The sequence below is a fragment of the Ascidiella aspersa genome, chromosome 7 (assembly GCF_963924565.1).
Source record: "Ascidiella aspersa chromosome 7, kaAscAspe10.2, whole genome shotgun sequence".
Lineage (NCBI taxonomy): Eukaryota > Metazoa > Chordata > Ascidiacea > Phlebobranchia > Ascidiidae > Ascidiella > Ascidiella aspersa.
Genome location: NC_139453.1, coordinates 12543045 through 12563132, shown reverse-complemented (window position 1 = coordinate 12563132; position 20088 = coordinate 12543045). Strand labels below are relative to the sequence as shown.

Below are 20088 nucleotides of genomic sequence, written 5' to 3'. Positions count from 1 at the left end.
TCAGACAGAAATAAGCTAGAAATAAGCCGTACTCAAGAATCAGCACTATAGCAAAGATAAACGCTAACGTAACCCCAAAATAACAGTAGTCTCTGTGCACCCTATCCGTTAGAAATTAGTGCAGTTCTAAACAAAAAGGTCTACGACAATTAGTGCATCCAAGGGCAGTAAAGTCTGACTTTTAGACCTTGAGGTCGTGGCAATTTGCACTAAATTTGGACCTTTAGGTAAACTCCCGGCATAGATAAATTGAAAATATTCGCTGAAAATTCACAAAAGATAACAGAAAATGTGAGATAGAATTAATAACACTTGATCCACCTGAACCCAAACGCTAATCGGAACCCTAACCCAAATATTGTGCGTAAATATAATAATTATTTGAACGCTGGGTGAAAAGCCAAAACTCGGGTTGGCATAAGATAATTTCTCGTCCAGGTTATATAGAATTGTTACGTCACACATTAGTTTATTAAAACCTAAAGCGTTTAGGTAATGAATTAATCAACGCACATCATTTAAGTTAGGGTGCTGGTTAGTGCTTAGCGTATGGGTTCGGTTGGGTCAAGTAATATTAAACATAATCTTCTTATGAAGATTGCTTAAGCAAAATTAGTGCATTGTCCAAGACTTTAAAGTCTAAAGTTTGATCCTTTGGATGCACCAATTGTCGTAGACCTTTTTGCTTGGAACTGCACTAATTTTTGACGGATCGGGTGCTCTGTGGTAGGTTAGAGTGAGGACATCGTCATTCTCGTGTCTATATGTTCGCCACTAAGCCCAAAGTCAGATGGTATTATTTAGGAAAAATACAAGCCAAATGTAAGGCCTATCTAACACAAAAGGTAAAAATAAAATATACCATTAAGCAACAGTGGAAAGTTATCGTGTTACTGGAGAAACTTCTTTACAAAAACAAAAAAAATGTTAGGGTGTTAGGTACTGAGATTCGAAGTCATTTGCGCCGACACCATATGTCTGGTGTGACTTATGCCCGTTTGGTATATCGCGGAAGAGATACTTTACGTTAGTCGTGTGGTAACAAAGCTTTTGTAGTAACATATAGGATGTGCCATGATATCCTCGTATCATATTAAATGTTTAGTGTCTTTTTGTGACTAATATCCTAAGTTTTCCACGCTGCCATATTGGGTTACATTAAGGGACGGACGAGTTAGCAATATAGGCAGGGTAACCATCTACTCAGACCAAAAAATAAACACGCTACACCAAAAAATAAGCGCGCTACTGAAGACCAGGGAAAGATCCAAGATTCCGGGGGTGGAATCCAAGCTTTTAGGAATACCGTCATAAAATAAAATAATCAGTTAAAAAGACCTATTTTGGTATGTGCAAAACGTAGCTTAGTCGCGCGTAGCCCGAAAAAAGTTTTGATCGAAAATTGGTAAAACCTTTTATTTAAGAAACCTGGCGCCTTGGGTCCGGGGCATTTTGCTTGTAATAAAATTAAGGCTAGGGGCATTTTGGTTTATAATAAAGTTTTCCTTGTAATAAAATAATTTCCTTGAAAGATTTGCCGTAATTCCAAAGTCAAGTCATTCGTAAAATAACTTAAGTCCAAGTCAATTCTTTTTGAATAAATAACAAGTCAAGTCCCAGTCTAGTCATAATTAGAGCATGACAACTTTCAAGTCCAGCCCTTGTGCTCTGTGGTAGGTTAGAGTGAGGACATCGTCATTCCCGTGTCTATATGTTCACCACTAAGCCTAAAGTCAGATGGTATTATTTAGGAAAAATACAAGCCAAATGTAAGGCCTAACTAACACGAAATGTAAAAATAAAATATAATGTTAAGCAACAGTGGAAAGTTATCGTGTAAGTGGAGAAACTTCTTAACAAAAACAAAAAAATGTGCTAGGGTGTTAGGTACTGAGATTCGAAGTCATTTGCGCCGACACCATATGTCTGGTGTGACTTTTGCCCGTTTGGTATATCGCGGAAGAGATACTTTACACTAGTCGTGTGGTAACACAGCTTTTGTGGGAACATATAGGATGTGCCATGATATCCTAATATCCTAAGTTTTCCACGCTGCCATATTGGGTTACATTAAGGGACGGGCGAGTAGCATTATAGGCAGGGTAACCATCTGCTCAGACCAAAAAATAAGCGCGCTACTGAAGACCAGGGCAAGATCCAAGATTCCGGGGGTGGAATCCAAGCTTTTAGGAATACCGTCATAAAACAAAATAATCAGTTAAAAAGACCTATTTTGGTATGTGCAAAACGTAGCTTAGTCGCGCGTAGCCCGAAAAAAGTTTTGATCGAAAATTGGTAAAACCTTTTATTTAAGAAACCTGGCGCCTTAGGTCCGGGGCATTTTGCTTGTAATAAAATTAAGGCTAGGGGCATTTTGGTTTATAATAAAGTTTTCCTTGTAATAAAATAATTCCCTTAAAAGATTTGCCGTAATTCGAAAATGTTTGTGTCTTTTTGTAACATTGTAGGCGCTAATTCCTGTTTTTTCCATAGCCTCTAAAGGTCAGTGTTTCCCAACGTGGGCGGTACCGCCCCCTTTGGATTATAAAGAGTTACAGGGGGCGTTGTGAGTTTCTTGATTTAGGGAGCGCCAAACCCACATTAGGGTTGTTCATAAAATTTTATCATATCTCTAATTATACTACATAAATCATCTACATCTTTTTAGTTCACAAAACTCTTAAGCCTACAAATATTATTATAAAATGTAGGCTACTCTTTAAAATTGTATATCGTGGCAGGCAACTAGAAATACACTAAGTGTGTTGTCTCCCCCTTAACGTACTTTGCTGTCAAAGAGACACACATAACAAATTGACAACGACTTAGGCAAGTTGTACTGTGCAGTGACCACTATAGATGGGCCTACATAAAAAGAAGCATGTGACTGGGCACCCATCGTTATCGAAGCCTGTTGCCCTGCGCAATATCGCTTTATAAACGCGTAAAATTGCTTACTACAGCTTATTACTTTCACAATCTATTGTTATTATGTAATATAATGCATTGTTTTATAATCTGGGTTAAATAAATTGGTATATATATATAAATGAAGTTTCTCACTCCTCCGTCAAAGAGAAATAAATAATTGAAAAAGAACACTTTTAGGACTAAAATAAGACCAACTAAGCACACAACTCTAAAACAAGCACGTTTCTTAGAAATAAGCACATTCCTGTTTTCTAAGACACTGCATCCAAAACTAAGCACAAATCTTAGAAATAAGCATGGTATGGCAACCCTGATTATAGGAGTCACACATATGATGCAATTGATTGTTATTGGTTAATATAGCATTTTATTAGTTTTTGTGATAGACCAACGCCAGCATCACTCGACGTATTTTTCTTGCCTAAATAATGATTCTCTACACGTGTTATTATTGGTTGCCTCCGTTAGCTTATCCGTAATCTGGACAGTACTATACATTAATGAATATAAGGTTTGGATATTCAGGATAAAATTAGTTTTCTTTTTAAGGGTTTACCAATTTCGGGACGAGAATTTTTGTCCCTCAAAGTATAGCAAAGGATAAAACGTTTTGCATAATACAAATAAATAAATTGATTGCATGTACATTGTACAGCACTTTAATTTTTTATACTTTTTAAACTGTTCCAGGTCCGATTTGCAGTCGCCAATTAAAGCAGGTCATGGGGAAAACGGTATAGCTAACAACTTCTGTTTAGATAAGTTTGCAAAAAACAAGAGACTGCGTATGGTCGATGAACAGGCTGTCTAAAAAACAAGTAGGACTCTCTAAAAAGAAAGTAGCTCCCAAGAAGCCTATGGGCATACGTTGTACAGGAAGAGGATGCTCAATAAGTATAAGTAGTGTCAAACTGAAGAGGGATAAACAGATTAGGGGGTTTGGTGAACAGTATAGAATATAATAATAATCGAACGTGTTTTAGCGACTTAAAGAAAATAGATATAAATATGCGAACTGCGAAATATTAATTCGAAATAGGGCCCAATATAATAAATAAGTTAAATAAATGAACTCTAACGTGTGGAAAGGTTCGGGGCGCCATTATGCATAAACTATATAAGAACAGAAGTGTGGGCGCTATAAAAAACAAAAACGGAATTATTCGGAACATAGTGGCCATGTAAGCTTCACTAGCATTGGGTACAGCCCTACCATGCCTAATATTTTGCGTGTTTCTTAGCTATACACCCACAATGAACACTAAGTTGGTTTTGGTCGTGCTGTTGGTTGCGTGTTTGTTGATGACTGGAACAGAGGGCAAGAGCCGACGCCGTGCATTTGGCGGAAGGCGACGAAATGGATGTAACCAGAGGGTCTACAGGTGGTGCGGGTAAGTGAAAGTCCGTCGCGTTCAATTTAGAATTCTTTTTTGTTGCAAACCAGGCACAATGTACGTTGGGTAACACTGTTATTAAATTAGAAAGGAAAACTGGGCCACGCTGTTATAACCGTTTTATACTTGCATCTATAAGTAATAAAACTGTCACCAGTTTAAACTAACTTTAGTATTGCATTAAAGTATTGAATTGTGATGTCATCAAGTATTAAAATTATTTATTCTTTTTTGTTTTGCAGAGACGAAGCCCGTGAAGCGCAAGGTATGGCGTTTTTTTACTTTTATTGATTTGCGTCATAATACCTTAGTCAAGTGAGCAAGCCAAAATGTAGAAAGTCGTGCTATTGTTTACCCAAGCTAAATGACCAAAATATAGATTATTATAAATTTTATAGATTTGTCATACAATGCTCTAATTCAAGATGCACAAGACTGGGATTGAATCATGTTTTTAGTAAAATGGTGAGTTCAAAATATTTTAAAAGCAATGTTGCAGTTAAAATAACCTTTCTATAAACCTTTATTAACAAACTGTTTGTTTTTTTCTAGAACTGCCTTCCAGTGGAAAAAAAAAATTTACATTGAAATGCAATTGTGTGCTTATTGTAGATTTTGTTTGCTGAGAGCCGCCGAAAATGATGCTAATTCATTATGTTCGGCTATGTTTAAGATTGCCAATATCGTGTAAAGCAGATGTTCTTAAACGCGGGGCACGACGCCGTGGAAAGTCATAAGGTATTGTCAGGGTAACCAGGGGGTGCAGCAGAAACTTTAGTTGAAAATTTAAGCACGAGTTTGCCCTAGAAAACCCGATGTTATTTTATGATTACACGTTATGACGCAACGACATTCCTGAATCAGCCTAAGGTCGTTTTATATCCTGAGCTATGTTTTGTTAGTGGCTATTGTATTATAAACCGCCCATGTCTTGGAAAAAAAGGTTTGTCACAGTATTCCCATAGGTCATGATTTAACTTGTTTGGAAGGCCCATAAATATTTGAAAATTGTGGATTAGATGAACAAAATCATTAAAGTCCATAAATTAACGCAAAAGGATAAATTTAGTTTCGAATCCACCTAAAACTAAATACTTAAGTGCTACAGGGAATGGCAGCGGTAAATTCCACTTATAGGACTTTCCATCTAATTTTTGTATTATGATATTACATAATTAATTGTCTACAACTTATCTTAACACGATCGTATTCGTCATAACAAAACCTTTACCTAAATTGTGGTCTAAATGCTGATATGCGTGATCGCATTTTAGAACTAACGTATCGCTAAAGAAAACACAAGTTGTCAAGTTTTGCGTTAAAGCCCCCTATATTTACACTGCCTGTTTAGTTCAGAACATTCTACATATCAAGAAACAGTGAAAGCACATGGGCTTTATGGGCATGAAACAAACTGTTTGGAGAAAGGGACGCAATTTTCGGTAAACTGAATTAAGGGGACGCGGCCTAAAATATTTCAGCATCCCTGGCTTTTTAGCATATTGTCGTAAGAATTACCAAAAAAACGAACTAAATCAGACATATTAAATATGATTTTTATCAATGGGTATTTAGGTCGTGACATGGTCGGTCAGTCTGTAAAATCAATTTAGGATTTACATTTCAACTTAAAGGTATGGCATTGTAATTTAATTCGGTCTATTTTCATGTTTTGTTTTGAAAAAATAGCAGTAAAAATAACCATTTTATCAGTCAACTCATGGATAGTGTTCATAAGTGGTTCGGTAAAATATGGATAAAGAAATCAAAACGCAGTTAAAGCACTCAACAAATTGTAAGTTAACTTCCCAACAAATTGTCAGTTAAGCACCGGAGTTATAAATTCGTTGTTAAAAGATTTACTTGGTCAAATTTAAAACGAAAAAAAAAACTTTGAACAAATAAACCGGTGATAACTAGGACTAACTCTCCTCATTTAACAATAAGGAAACAGCACAGCAATACTTCACAAATACCGTTTAAAGTAACACATATGACATGTATTTTGGAGTAAAATCACCTACTTCTTCCTTATGAGCAAAATCAACTACTTCTAACTTATGAGCATGGGTAGCAAAATAGTCGAAACATAGCAGTCCTCTATATATCTATATAGGGGATTCTTTAACAGGATTGAATAAGCAAACCAAAACAGTAGTAAGGTAAGCAAATGTAAATCTTTACCGCGTTGATGAGATACTCCACCCGATCGTTCCGGTTCGCTTCACTTCCGTTCAAACGCACTAAAGCGTCTCGGTATGACGTCAGGTCGCCTTGAATCTCTCCCAACATTGCAGTGAGGTTGCTGTGGTCTTCGCGATTGGTTATCAGCGTCTCCGCCAGCCAATCGGCGAAGAACTCGATCTGGGTGGCGTGTGACGTCACCGTTCCCGATAATCCAGCTATTTCAGAGTCGTAATTCTCGCACTGCTGTTCGTAGGCCGCGCGGAAATCCGACACATCGCCTTGCTGTCAAATAGACAAGTGTTACACCACAGCTTTACTGCATTCGGTATTTCGCCCATCGTTGCAGAAAGAGTTTAAACGTATATATGTCGAAAATGGTTTAGCTGGACAACAATACGGTTTAATTAATTTATGCAAGCTACAACAGAAACCAATCAACCGAAAACCATCTGCAGACGATTTTCCGTCGTAAAAAAATTGTTTTACAGTATACATAATATAAAATAACAACAAGAGTTTAAGCTCTCCGCCAAAGTAATTTTTTCAAAATGAAATACACTGCCATATTGGTAAATACGAAACTTGGTATGTTATTCCACTATACCGATACCCGAAATATTTGCAAAAATTGCGTTTTTAGTTTATTAGGCAAAAATTAACTTGATTGGTAGTAAGCATATACTTTAATGACTAAATCAGTTTCTATCTGCAATTATTAATTTACTATTTAACAAAATAAAAAACGCAAGAAACGAATTTGAAAGTTCTCTCTCAGTTTGGTTTCCCAATGACATCGTTACCACCACGTTATCCGTTAACTTGGTATGGGATATCGGCTCCAATCCAACATTATCAGACAGCCTTATTACGGTATAAAATTAATCCAGCCTTGTCAAATCAGGGAGATCGGGCGACAGGCGTGGAACTTAGCATATCGAAATGTTCAACTATTTTGTTTGCAAATTAACGTCTCTTACCACAATTCCGAACAATTCCTCGACGCCAGTGACTAGAACTGCGAGGTTTTCGGAAGTTTGCAGTGTTTCGATCGCTGTTCGCTCGACGTCGGAGACGACGGTGGCGAGACTGGTCAGGTTGTGGTCCAGCACCGCGATCGAGCCCATAGAGTCGGCGATAAGGTCAAAGCGAGTGTCCAGCATGTCAACCTGCGGTAAAAGGGTACAAGTATATATTTTTTTTAAAAAGGCCTATATTGTATTGGGTAATCAGGTGGTACTATATAAAAAAAAATTTACTTTGATCTGATGAAGCGCGGTTGTGCGAAAGCTTGTCGAGAATTCAATCTAATTTGTCTTTATAGTGCCACCTGATTACCCTATTCAGAAATAGACAAATACGGCCATTTTCTATGTTATATTGCCATCTGTTTTCTACAGATATTTAAGTTTCGTCTATGGCAAACCATCTCACACCTGACAAAATGTAAGAATGACCACAATACAATTTATCTTTTTAAGCGAAATAAAGCTCCACTTTAATTTGGCCGTTTTTGTCATAAAGAAGTGTTTTCTTCGTACGCTTTGGGCGCGAGAGGTCTCGGGTTCAAATCCCGGACGATTCGATTGTTTTTATAAAAAATCCTGGCGTCTGAAATGTTCTAAACTTAAACGCTTCTCAGCAAAATTTAAAAATTAAAATAATGTAACTTGCTTTAAATTTCGAGTATACGATTTGATTGCGAAAAAGAAGTTTGCGTAGAAGTTTGAGTACAAAAATGTGAATAATGTTTCCTGGACAACAATAGCCGTTTTTAATTACCATAATTTGAAGATTGGAAGTTAACATTTATTTACCACTTTTTTTAGTTTGGCTACCGATATTTTACCAAAAACCGAGCACCACTTCTTTTAGAAAAAACGTAATATTGTCAAGGTGGCGAGGGCAAATGCGCAGAAGGAAAACTTTAACCGGAATTTAGAAAAACAGCGACCGTTATAGAAAAACAGCGACCGTTATTGCGTTATAGCTCACGTGTCTGTCCAAGCTGCCAAGTCTCTGTTGCGCGTCCTCGGACCAGATCTCCAGCGCCTCTAACGTGGCGTTGCGAATGTTTCCTTCATCCTCACTCGCCTCTTGGCGCGCGATTAGGTGAGCGATCGTATCCCATACGTTCTCCTTATTGCGACTGAAATCCTGGCGAATAATCAAGGGCGGTCCGAAGTAAATATTGTTTCCACAAATGTTGCAGTAAAAGAAGAACGTAGTGGTCACCAAAAATTTGCTGAGCACAGTCGATTTTTTTATGTTTACGCTAGATTTTTACTCGAAGTTTTTACAACGCATTGATGTGTTTTGATAACAGCCTATAGTAATTAGTTTACCTCACAGATATATTTGTGCTATTTAGTTTCATTAAAACAATCGCCAAAAAAGCAAGTAGCCATACCGAGTGTTAAACTACACCAAAGGCCTTTTATATAATATGTCTCTTTAGTTTCTGTAAAATGTACACTGGGGTTCTTTCAGGATTATTCGGTCAAAGTAATTAAACAGAACAAAATGTAGAGTATATAAACCGTTATTAAGTCATATTAAATTTACATAGATATAAATCATACACATTTGATAGTTTTTCAAGGCAAAACGCTCTTAAAATCGGATTGTCATCGGCACAACACAAGTATAACAGACATATATCGACTCGATCCAAATTTGAAGCGGATTTTTCCCGCACACGACTCCGCCATTCTCACCTCCTGTAGAGTTGCGGTGACGTCAGAAAGATCGGACATGAGTCGTCGGTCGGTCTGTATCCATCTCCGTAGCCCATCGGTGTCCGACGCCTGACCGGCCAGCGACGAGTTGAGCTCGTTGGCCGCCTCAACCAGTCGGTACGTCATCATGTCCAGCATGTCCAGCGTTCGCTCGTGGCTGGAAAAGTAAGACAGTCAGTCAAAGCGCTTAGAACGTTTAACAGTTTTAAAAAGCATGCGCATTTATATATTTGCCGTTTCTAAGTGTTAATACATCCTGTGTGCTTGTCTTGCATATTGCCATGTATATGCTTAATAGCTAACTTGATTTTTGGAAAATCGGAATATATAAATCAACGCGTGCAAGTTATAACCAAGTTGTGGATAAAATAGTTCTGTCGCGCAAACAGGTTTACGTCACATCGATGCAAATCGTAATAAAGACGCTGTTTACTATAGGAAATTGACGCTAGGTAAACTAAAATTACTTTTGCATTCAAACATCTAACTGCAAAGTAACCATGTTAATTAAAATATAGATTTTGGTCAAATCTATAACACATATAAGATTTATCAAATCTAAAAATCAAGTGTGAAATTCCAACTTTATCATTGTATTGAATTCGTCGCATTCAGGCGCGACAAATAGTGAAAGTCATTTGCAATTACCTATCTTCCCTGTGTTACGGACAAACCCGCTTTATAGCCTTTTTATTTTAACAACTTCTGACGAAATAACCGTTAGCGAAAATCGATTCACCATTCGGTGTAGGAAAATCCAATATAATTCAGCATTTTAACGAGGTAAACAAGAGACAACAAAGCGTAAAAACATAAGGGTTTATCCGCTGATTTGCCCAAGCCAACCATTCTAACCCCAATGTGAATAAACGTTTTCCAGTTTTCATGTTTTGGATATCGCAACATTTTATTATTTCATTGATGGCATACCTCGTCAGGAAATAGACTTGATTCCAATCCATTTATTTACCTTATTTAGCCAAAGCAATATTTCGCAACAGAGAAATTATAAGGTAAAGCAATATAGGCGTGATATTGAATATTCTCGCGTGAATTGGGAGCAGACCATTTGTCTCAAGTTAGTTTTAACACCTTCCTGACGCAATTACCTCCCTCAATATTAACCATAAAAAAAGAAGTAAAACATAAAGAATATTTTAGTTCTCAAAACTATTGAACAGTTGTTATAGCATCACTCCATGTTTTTTCCCATCTCGTAACTGCAATACAAGAGCCTACGAAAAATCTTATATCAAAAACCAACGTTTTGACTTACTTTCTTTGGCTTTAAAGAAATCTTAGAACATAGGAGAGTTAAGAAACGATGCTAATATTGTTTACAGCGGTTCGTTCTGGAACATGTTTTATTGGATTAAAGAGTGCGTGTATCTTTTCACATTTTTGCAAACGCATTGCAGTTTTTTCGACCACAGAGTTTGACGCGTGGCGCACGTGGAAGACTTTCACCGGAAATCGCGTTAGAACTGAAACCCAGGAGAGATTGCTATCAAAACGCACGCGGGAAATAAACTTTCGTTACATTCAACTCTCGCCGATGCGCGCCGCCACTAAACTTAACTTACCCGAACGAAAAATGCTTTTTTTACACAAATATTTGTCTACAAATAAATTGTCGTTTAGTCCTAAATTTTTGAATATGTGATATTACCGAATATTTATCTACAAAACATGGATAATTTCTCGGCAGTTTGGTCTTGCGCCAATAAAAAAGGCGATGTACCTTTTTAATATTTTGATTGTCTTTTTGTTTTAGGCCTAATTTATTAGTTATTGTTAAAAACATTTTTTTTAAATACATATCAGTTGTCCGATGTTCTTCTGAATACGACGCAGATTGGCTCGCGTCCAACTTGTTTTGGCACGTGTCCGAGTTGACTCGACGTCGAGCAATGTTTGCGCGATCGCGACTCGCAGTCAGAACTCACACTCGTGTGAATTTAGTCGTAACTCGTGCAAATAAACAACTTTCCACTTCGCGCAATTGCGAAATACAAAAGTTGCGCGGAATTTTTGCACAATTCAAATGTGTATTGCTCAAGATAATGTCAGGAGAAAACCATGTGTGAATGGACTGCATGCCCACGCCTTTACAGAATTTACTCGAAATTATGAATTTTACACAAAAGTAATTGTTAGTCAAAAACACCTAAAATGCTATTGTCCCTGTCAAGTATTCCACCTTTGCAAGCAGAGCTTCTTGAATAAAGAAAACGTCAGGTTTTGTTTAAATTTAACGTTTATAAAACAAATCATCTAGGCGCAAAGATTACAGTCTCAACTAAACGATTTTCTCGCATAACCTTGAGAAAACATTTGGGCTGATGGTTAACGCTCTTCGTGTAGAAATTCCAGCAGTGAAAGGCGTCAACTTACGCGAGTTGTAAAGTAATTCACAAGAGTGTGACTTACGCGTCACGAGTCAACGACAACTCATTTTTGTGTTGGTAAAAGTTTATTTCACACGGGGACTGACACCGACCGCTTTCGATTTTGGTTGTCACTTTTAGCGAAATGTAATTCATAGACACGCCAAGTTCGCCAAGCGTCAAATCTTGTGTTCGCAAAACGGAAATCGGTTTGTCAAAACCACGAACGACACAAGCACTTCGTAGAATCGATAATAAACTCTTCTTAGAACAAATGTTGTAATTCAGATCACGTTAAACAATTTTACAAGATCATTGTTTTTGTTTTACGTTTATTTTCGAAAGTTTATCCTACGCTACAATCATTTATGCAAAATATTTGACTTAAAGTTAAGAAATTTCGCAGGTCGCTGTTTTAGTTATAAAGGTCTTCATTTAAATAAAAAAAGTCAAGGCAAATTGCACTGCCTATTTTTTTAATACAGATAAAAGTCTTTCCGGTAGTTTCAACCCAACTTCGCCAGGTGGGCTATTTTTGTAGCCGACTGTGGTAACTTTTAATTGATTGTTTATCTGGAAATTTTTAATTCCCCCAAAACGTGGTCGATAGTGGTAGACAATAGACATGAATAAAGCCACGCGGGTTGGGAAAAACCCTTTGTCTCAAGTTCATTGTCAACACTTCCTGATGTAATTATCGTTCACAATAACCCGCGTTAAGTCTGGGAAACGCAAATAATAATTAATGCAAGAAATAACAGAATTTAAAAGGTAATAATGATTTAGGTGGAATTAAGAACGAATTTTAAATTATGCATACGAAACAAAGCAACGTAGTGGGATATTGGACAGCTTACAAAAGCTCTGGACCTTTACTTACGTGAATGCTATGGACGCGGATATATGGACTTCGGATGCAAATGATCTCTGAACGTTTCACATTTTGCCTGACGTAACCTTGAGCAAACACATTCTAGATTGCGCAAATAATCCTTTCCAATCGTCGTGTAGCAATTTCGAGGAGTGGAAAGTTGTTTATTTGCACGAGTTGCAGCTAAATTCACACGAGTGCGAGTTCTAAATGCGAGTCGCAAATGCGCAAACATTGCACGACGTCGAGGCAACTCGGACACGTGCCAAAACAAGTTGGACGCGAGCCAATCTGCGTCGTATTCAGAATAACATCGGACAACTGACAACAATTCAATAATTACACTGATTAAACAAAATTGTTTTTTAATTCGTTTTTTCAAATGTATAATTTGGACAATTGTTTGATACAATCGACGCAAATTTGACATAACTTGTTTGAAAAACAAAGTAAAGTAACAATGAATTTTAATGTGCAGAAAAAACGTTACGAAACGTCACATTGAAGTTTCTGGGATAATGTCGAAAACTACAAATTATTGTTTAACAGACTAAAATTAAAATATTTTACGCTGGTTCCCAGAGGGCGAGGGACCCGGATGAGAATCCCTGGATTAGTTGATCCAAATTCGAATTAAGTGGCGATACGCGTCGGCGATATTTCGATCTAAAAAAACCTGATTGCTTGATGATTTTTCGTCAGGCGCCTTTCCAAACGAAACTCGGGATGGAAGACGCGCCATCCGTCGTTACGCAAAGTAAGACACGTGCCAACATTCGGTGATCACAAAAACGGAATTTCATTCAATGAAACGCCGAACGATGTACGCTTGTAATATACAACAAGGCAATTTTATTGCGGAATTTAAAGGCTGCAACATTTTCAAGACGCTTCTATTTTTCAATCTTTCTATTTTTTTTTATTCTATTTGACGCAACAACACATTTGGAGCAAAATATATGACATTGTTGAAATAAACTTTGTCATCCTTGTATCAAATTGAAGATTTAACGTCTTGGTTAGCATTAAAAGTTCACGCTGATTTGCATCGACCTACTCTTAATGTACACTATAAAAAGTTTTTTTTTTCGGATTAGCGAACTGATTTTTTGTGAATGCATTTTAACACGCCGTTAAATAAATGGGTTTGATCCTCTGGGCTACGTAACGCATATTAATGGCTTTCTAAGTCAATTTATATTTTTAAACATGGGAAAAACACGAATCTATTCTAATTCTTCGATAGTCAAAACGTATAGTCGAATTGGTAGACTTGACTACAGCGATATCGCACACGATCCACGCGGGTTGGGATCAGACCCTTTGTCTCAAGTTCATTGTCATCACTTCCTGATGTAATTATCTTTCACAATAACCCGCGTTAAGTCTGGGAAACGCAAACACGAATCAATGTGAAAAATGACAGAAATCAGCAAGGTGATGATGACTGAAGCGGAATAAAAAACGAATTTGAACAAGATTTTCTAAATCCGGAACACGAAAGATAGCGTCCTTCATATGGTCTGATTTAGTCATAATTTTTCCGAAAATGTTTTAAATATTTTTGTAAAACATCATTTTAAAGAAACTTGTGTAAAATCTATATAACAAAACACTCTATTCACCGAATGTTTTCACCTGAAATGTAATTAAACAAACATATATGCTCACTTGTCAGGGATAACTTTATAGCAGTGGAAAGTTGTTTATTTGCACGAGTTGCAACTAAATTCACACGAGTGCGAGTTCCAAATGCGAGTCGCTAATGCGCAAACATAGCGCGACGTCACGACAAGTCGTACACGTGCCAAAACAAGTTGGACGCGAGCCAAGATGCGTCGCATTTGGAAACGAATCGGACAATTGACGAAAATCCAGTAATGACTCGATGAAACAAATCTAATGTAGGGTGGCTTGGCGTATCATTAAGCATTTCATTTTATGAATAGGAAATAAATTTAGAAAAAGCTGGCTAATTTGTTATAGGTTGCTTAAAAATCCAAATAAATTTATCAAATATTTTTTTCATTTTATACAAAAAAAAATGTTAGGCTTTAAATGTACACTAAACTAATTTCGTAATAAGTACAAAAGTCTAGCAAAATGGATATTAGACATATTCGAACCAATGGTCGTTAAAATTACAACAAAGCTACAGCACCCCAAAAAAATTTCCACATTTTTTTTAATAAATTTAAGTTTACAATTTTTATATCATCATTAAATGCAAAATATAGAAAGAGCTAAATAGATAACTTAATATGAGTAATTGACCTGCGTAGTTTTCATAATAATCGTCGGTCATTAAAATTTCGAATTGTGCTATACGAGCAATGAGCATATTAGGTGAAATTTCGAGCTTATTGCCGCCGATCGCATTTGGATATCAGCTTTTTTTTTCGGAACTATAAAAAAACATGTGGACAACATTGTCGAGGTAAATTAAAAAACATTTCGTAGGCTAGTGTATAAACTATATGAACTTTGAGGCCTTCAATAGTATTACAATGTCATATTTATTTACATTAAATAAATTTTGATGGAAGCTATACAGAAAATTATTTTTATATTTACAAATATATTTTTTTTGTGGAAGTAATCAATATGCCGTTAAACCAACAGATCTAATACATCTTAGCATAGTATGTTATACTTGTAACTGTAAGTATATGTTAAACAACTTCAAAATACGCAGTTATTCTGATTCTCGGTGCTGTAAAACGTAGTTGATATTGGTAGACACGAACCACGCGGGTTGGGAACAGACCCTTTGTCTCAAGTTCATTGTCACCACTTCCTCATAATTATCACTCGCAATAACCCGCGGTAAGTCTGGGAAACGCAAATAAGAATCAAGAAATGACAAAAATCAGCAAGGTGATGACTGAAGCGAAATAAAAAACGAATTTCATCTATACTTTTCTAAATCCAGAACATGAAAGAGAACTTCAAACATCTGATTTAACCTCATTTTAACGAAAATTGTGTAAAATGTATATAACAATACACTCTATTCACCGAAGGTTTTCACTTGACCTAAACTCCAACAAACATATATGCACCCACTTGTCGCAGAGAACTATCTAGCAGTGGAAAGTTGTTTATTTGCTCGAGTTGCAGCTAAATTCACACGAGTGCGAGTTCCAAATGCGAGTCGCTATTGCGCAAACATAGCGCGACGTTACGGCAACTCGGACACGTGCCAAAACAAGTTAGACGCGAGCCAGAAAACGTCGCATCTGGAAAGGAACCGGACAATTGACGAAAATCCAATAATGATGGTTTGGCGTATCATTAAGCATTTAATTGTATAAAAAGGAAATTAATTTAGAGAAAAGCGGCTAATTTGAAAAAGGTTGTTTAAAAATCGAAATAAAATTATCAAATATTTTATTACTTTATAAAACAAATGTTTGACTTTAAATTTACACTCATTTTTTCACTTTGATTTACTTTGTTATATTTAAACTACAAAAGTCCAACAAAATGGGTATTAGACATATTCGAACCATTGGACTTAAAAATAACAACAAAGCTGAAGTACGAAATAATTTCTACAATTTTTTTAATAAATGTAAGTTTATAATTTTTATATCATCATTAAATACAGAATTTCGGGTAACAGTTATACATTTAGACTATAGAAAAAACATGTTGGCAACATGTTCGATGTAAATCAAAAATTCTGTAGGTTTCTATATTAGCTATATGTAAGTTTAGGTCTTTAATAGTGTAAGAATGTGATGTTTACATTAAGAAATTTTTGATGGAAGCTATACAGTAATTATTTTTTTATTTACATTTTTAGAGAGCAATCAATATGCCGTTAAACCAAAGAATTAAACACATCTTAGCTAAGTATGTCATATTTTTGACTAAGTGTATCAAAGAATAAAAAAATACGCAGTTATTCTGATTCCCGGTCCTTTAAAACGTGGTTGATATTGGTAGGCTTGACTACAGCGATATCGCACACGATCCACGCGGGTTGGGAACAGACCCTTTGTCCCAAGTTCATTGTCATCATTTCCTGATGTAATTATCGTTTACAATAACCCGCGTTAAGTCTGGGAAACGCAAATACGAATCAAAAGAAATGACATAAACTTAAAATTTTGTATATAGTGAGTTGGGCGGAATTAAAAAGGAATTCAAATATATTTAAACAATGTGAAGTTTTCAAATCCTTAAAAACGCATAATTTTTGTAATATCCCAACCGACAAAATCAAGAACACGAAAATATCATCTTTTTCCTCTGTAAGGTCCAAACGGCAGAGCATATTCTGTTTCTCATGCGAATCGCAGAAAAATATATTTAACTACCCCCGATATAAATCGTCTGGCTTAAAATTTGCTATAAGTTTTGGTAAAACATGTAAACGTTTAATTAAAGCACAAACACAAAAACGTTATGTACGTTCAGTCCCTTTACGGTTTCACCTGAATTTATCGTATGCAAACACATTTGGGATTAAGCAAATAGAAATTATACAAGTAGAAAAGTTGTTTATTTGCACGAGTTGCAGCTAAATTCACACGAGTGCGAGTTCTAAATACGACTCGCGATCGTGCAAACAGAACGCGACGTCACGGCAACTCTGACACGTGCCAAAACAAGTTGGACGCAAGCCAAACTACGTCGCATGTGAGTTGGAATCGAACAATCGACGAAAATCCATAATCACGTTAGGGAAATGCAACCAATTTAACGATGCAGGACACCATTTATTACATTTTATAATTACAAACACACTCAACGCAATTTGATTTCGGAAAGATGACTGGTTCTGTAAAATTAAAAATATTGGAGAAGAATTTGGCAAACTGACGTCCAAACTTACGACGGGAAAACTTACATCTTACGCAGTTTTGGGTAAAAGTTTAACCGGCCACAAACATGTTTTTTAGATCAAGCTGGGGTAGACCTAAATTTATTGGCATAATTATTATTTTTTGCATGTAAGATAAAAAAAGAATATTGCCAAAAAATGGAAGATTGTGGTTAAGCGAAGAACATTAAATAATGTATTATGGATAAACAGATAGCATTAGGCGAAAAATACTTGTTTAGGTATTTAAAAAAGACAAGTTAAATCGCAATCATCGTGAGAAAATGCAGAGGCCAAGTGCACCTGGAAGTATTCCACTAACGCGCGAAGGTGCGCCTGGCACGTGCCCAGTTGGCCGGTCGCGTCGCGAGCCGCGAAGGGGGAAAGTTGACGAAAAAAGGGAAAAAATGGCGGGGAGGGGGTCGCGCGCGCCGCGGGAAGTTTCGACGCGCGTCGGAAGCGCGACAAACAATGGACAATTAAGAGCAATTACGGCACGAGAGCGATAGGGAAAAAAGCGGGCGCCTTAAATAGCCGCGGCGCTGCGTCGACAACTCATCAATTCAGCTCGCAATCGTTCAACGAGTTATCGAGTCGACTACTATACGAAAATCAAACAGAAATGCATTCTTCATCAGTACTCACCGACCGTCCCTACGCAGCCTACGACCCAAGGGCAAACCTGGCCGCCCATGCAGGCTTTCTGGGCCACCCGACCTTTGACCCTCACCACCACCAGCAAATTGCCTTCGCCTCGACGCCAGCATCATCCTACTACTCTGGCTACGCTGGGATCTTTCCTCACCCGCATCTCGCTCAGCAGCAGCAGCAATTTCACCCAGCTCCCTTCCTGGCGCACCAGCATCAAGCCCAGCAAAGCTACCCGAGCGAAACACAAGGAAATTCCCTGCAGGAACCGACCGCATGCCGGTGGAAGCATCACGGGCGCGCCTGTGGCATCCTCTTCACGGATCTTCACGAGCTCGTCAATCACGTGAGCCGTGATCACGTTGGTGGTATCGAGCAGAGCGATCACACGTGCTACTGGGAGGATTGCGCTCGCTCGGGCAAGAGCTTCAAGGCCAAGTACAAGCTGGTCAACCACCTGAGGGTTCACACTGGGGAGAAACCCTTCGTGTGCAATTTCCCCGGATGCAGCAAAATGTTCGGCAGGAGCGAAAACCTCAAGATTCACCTCAGAGTTCACACAGGTAAGCACCTGCTAATGCCTTTGTATTACATCTACAGCTAAATGGCCTAAGTTTCCTTGCTTTATGTCTATTCCCTCAATCAACTGTATTTAAAACCAAACTTTCTTTCTAAAGGTGAAAAACCATTCCCTTGCAAATTTCCCGGATGTGATCGACGATTCGCCAACAGCTCAGACAGAAAGAAACACAGCTACATGCACAACACCGAAAAGCTGTACATCTGCAAGGTACAGAAAGTAGCTAAAACTTGTCAAACAATCTTTCACATATTATTATGTCAATGTATACGTAATAGTGAATAATCTCCAATTTATCAATAAAACATTTTTTCGGTTATTTATCCATCACTAAATATTCCTTATTCTTGCAGTACGAAGGTTGCGATCGCAGCTACACGCACCCGAGTTCACTGCGTAAGCACACAAAAATGCACGAGGCAAACGGTGACGTCATGTGCGCGTCACCCACGTCGTCATCGGGCACCTCCATCGAGGGTCTCTCCCCTATTCAGGACTCGGCCTCCGGATGCCGCAGTTCATCCAACGACGAAATCGCCGCTTCCTCGTCGCCCAGTCCCGTTCGACCGCGTCATCACGTCACTGATGGTGACGTAGGGCCACGATCGAGTTCGTCACCGGTGAGGGGATCCCCAGGCGCCGAGGCCGGTGCCAGTTGGGCGCCAGTTGACACTTTCCACGCAAGCATAGCCAGTGGCTTCGGCCTTCCGCAGCCGATACACCAACCGCACTTTAACCACAACATCCAGCAGGCTTCCAGTGGCTTTGCCGTTTACGATTCTCACGCCAGTAACTTCGGCGGTTTTGGTGCCACTGACAGCCTTCGCTTTGCCAACAGTCAGCTTGCGTCTGCCGCTGCCGCTTTGCCCATTCACGGATTCCACTGAGAGTCTTGTTGCTTGTGTATGTGTGTGGTGTATTTTATCGTGCCTGATGTGCTTTTGTTGCGTTACGAATGAGTCGCGACCTTATAAATGTTGACAAATAATAAAATTCCCACCCGATGCAAATGCAAACGTCTTTTATTTACTCAGTTTGAATAGTGTTTTTCCGAAAACAGCTGATTAATTTATGAAGAATTGCATTTTTTTTTATTAAAATAAAAACCTATAGATTTTCACAGCAGCAGTGTGCTTCAAACCGACTCGTGGTTATAAAAAATAACAGCAATGTAGCACAACCTAAACAAAGCGCAGCTGTGGCGCTAACGTGCAAGTAATCAATTTCTAATTCAAGATACTTTTAGCAAGCAAGTAAGGAGTAGTGGGTGATTTAAATATTTCCTTTATATAAGGCACGTTTTTGATGAATAGTATAGTTTGGTCGTAAACTTAGAGGTTTCGGATAATGTTCAATAGTAACTTAAATTCTCCTCACCTAGCCAAAAATGCAGTTTCCCTCACAAAATAAAATTTTAACATGTTTTTTTATTAGTTAATTAGTTATTAAAAGCTTGAGAAGCGCACCGCTCCGAACAAAAATCAGTCAGCAAGGTGTAAAACTTTAATACAAATATGCATTTCG

The 20088-nt window shown here is 37.7% G+C and overlaps 2 protein-coding genes across 2 annotated transcripts in view; one reads left to right on the top strand and one right to left on the bottom strand.

Moving 5' to 3' along the window:
* The window catches only part of LOC146137867 (uncharacterized), a 72408-nt gene that overhangs the window by 13756 nt on the left and 38564 nt on the right, over window positions 1-20088 (bottom strand). The window contains exons 22-25 of the mRNA XM_083394460.1: window positions 9227-9404; window positions 8505-8666; window positions 7490-7678; window positions 6510-6794 (exon numbers count right to left, since the gene is read on the bottom strand). Coding sequence (XP_083250586.1) covers window positions 6510-6794; window positions 7490-7678; window positions 8505-8666; window positions 9227-9404 — 814 coding nt within the window. The remainder of the gene's footprint in view (window positions 1-6509; window positions 6795-7489; window positions 7679-8504; window positions 8667-9226; window positions 9405-20088) is intronic.
* LOC146137875 (uncharacterized) lies at window positions 17959-19451 on the top strand. Its single transcript, XM_083393714.1, has 3 exons — window positions 17959-18547; window positions 18662-18774; window positions 18918-19451. Exons 1-3 carry the CDS (start codon window positions 17959-17961, stop codon window positions 19449-19451), a joined length of 1236 nt encoding a protein of 411 aa, XP_083249840.1.

What these genes read in the sequence shown, in the direction of transcription:
- LOC146137875 (XM_083393714.1), top strand. Translation starts at nt 17,959, where the DNA reads ATGCATTCTTCATCAGTACTCACCGACCGTCCCTACGCAGCCTACGAC. An exon ending in TCACCTCAGAGTTCACACAG is followed by an intron (nt 18,548 to 18,661) that starts GTAAGCACCTGC and finishes TTCTTTCTAAAG; the next exon opens with GTGAAAAACCATTCCCTTGC. An exon ending in AAAAGCTGTACATCTGCAAG is followed by an intron (nt 18,775 to 18,917) that starts GTACAGAAAGTA and finishes TTATTCTTGCAG; the next exon opens with TACGAAGGTTGCGATCGCAG.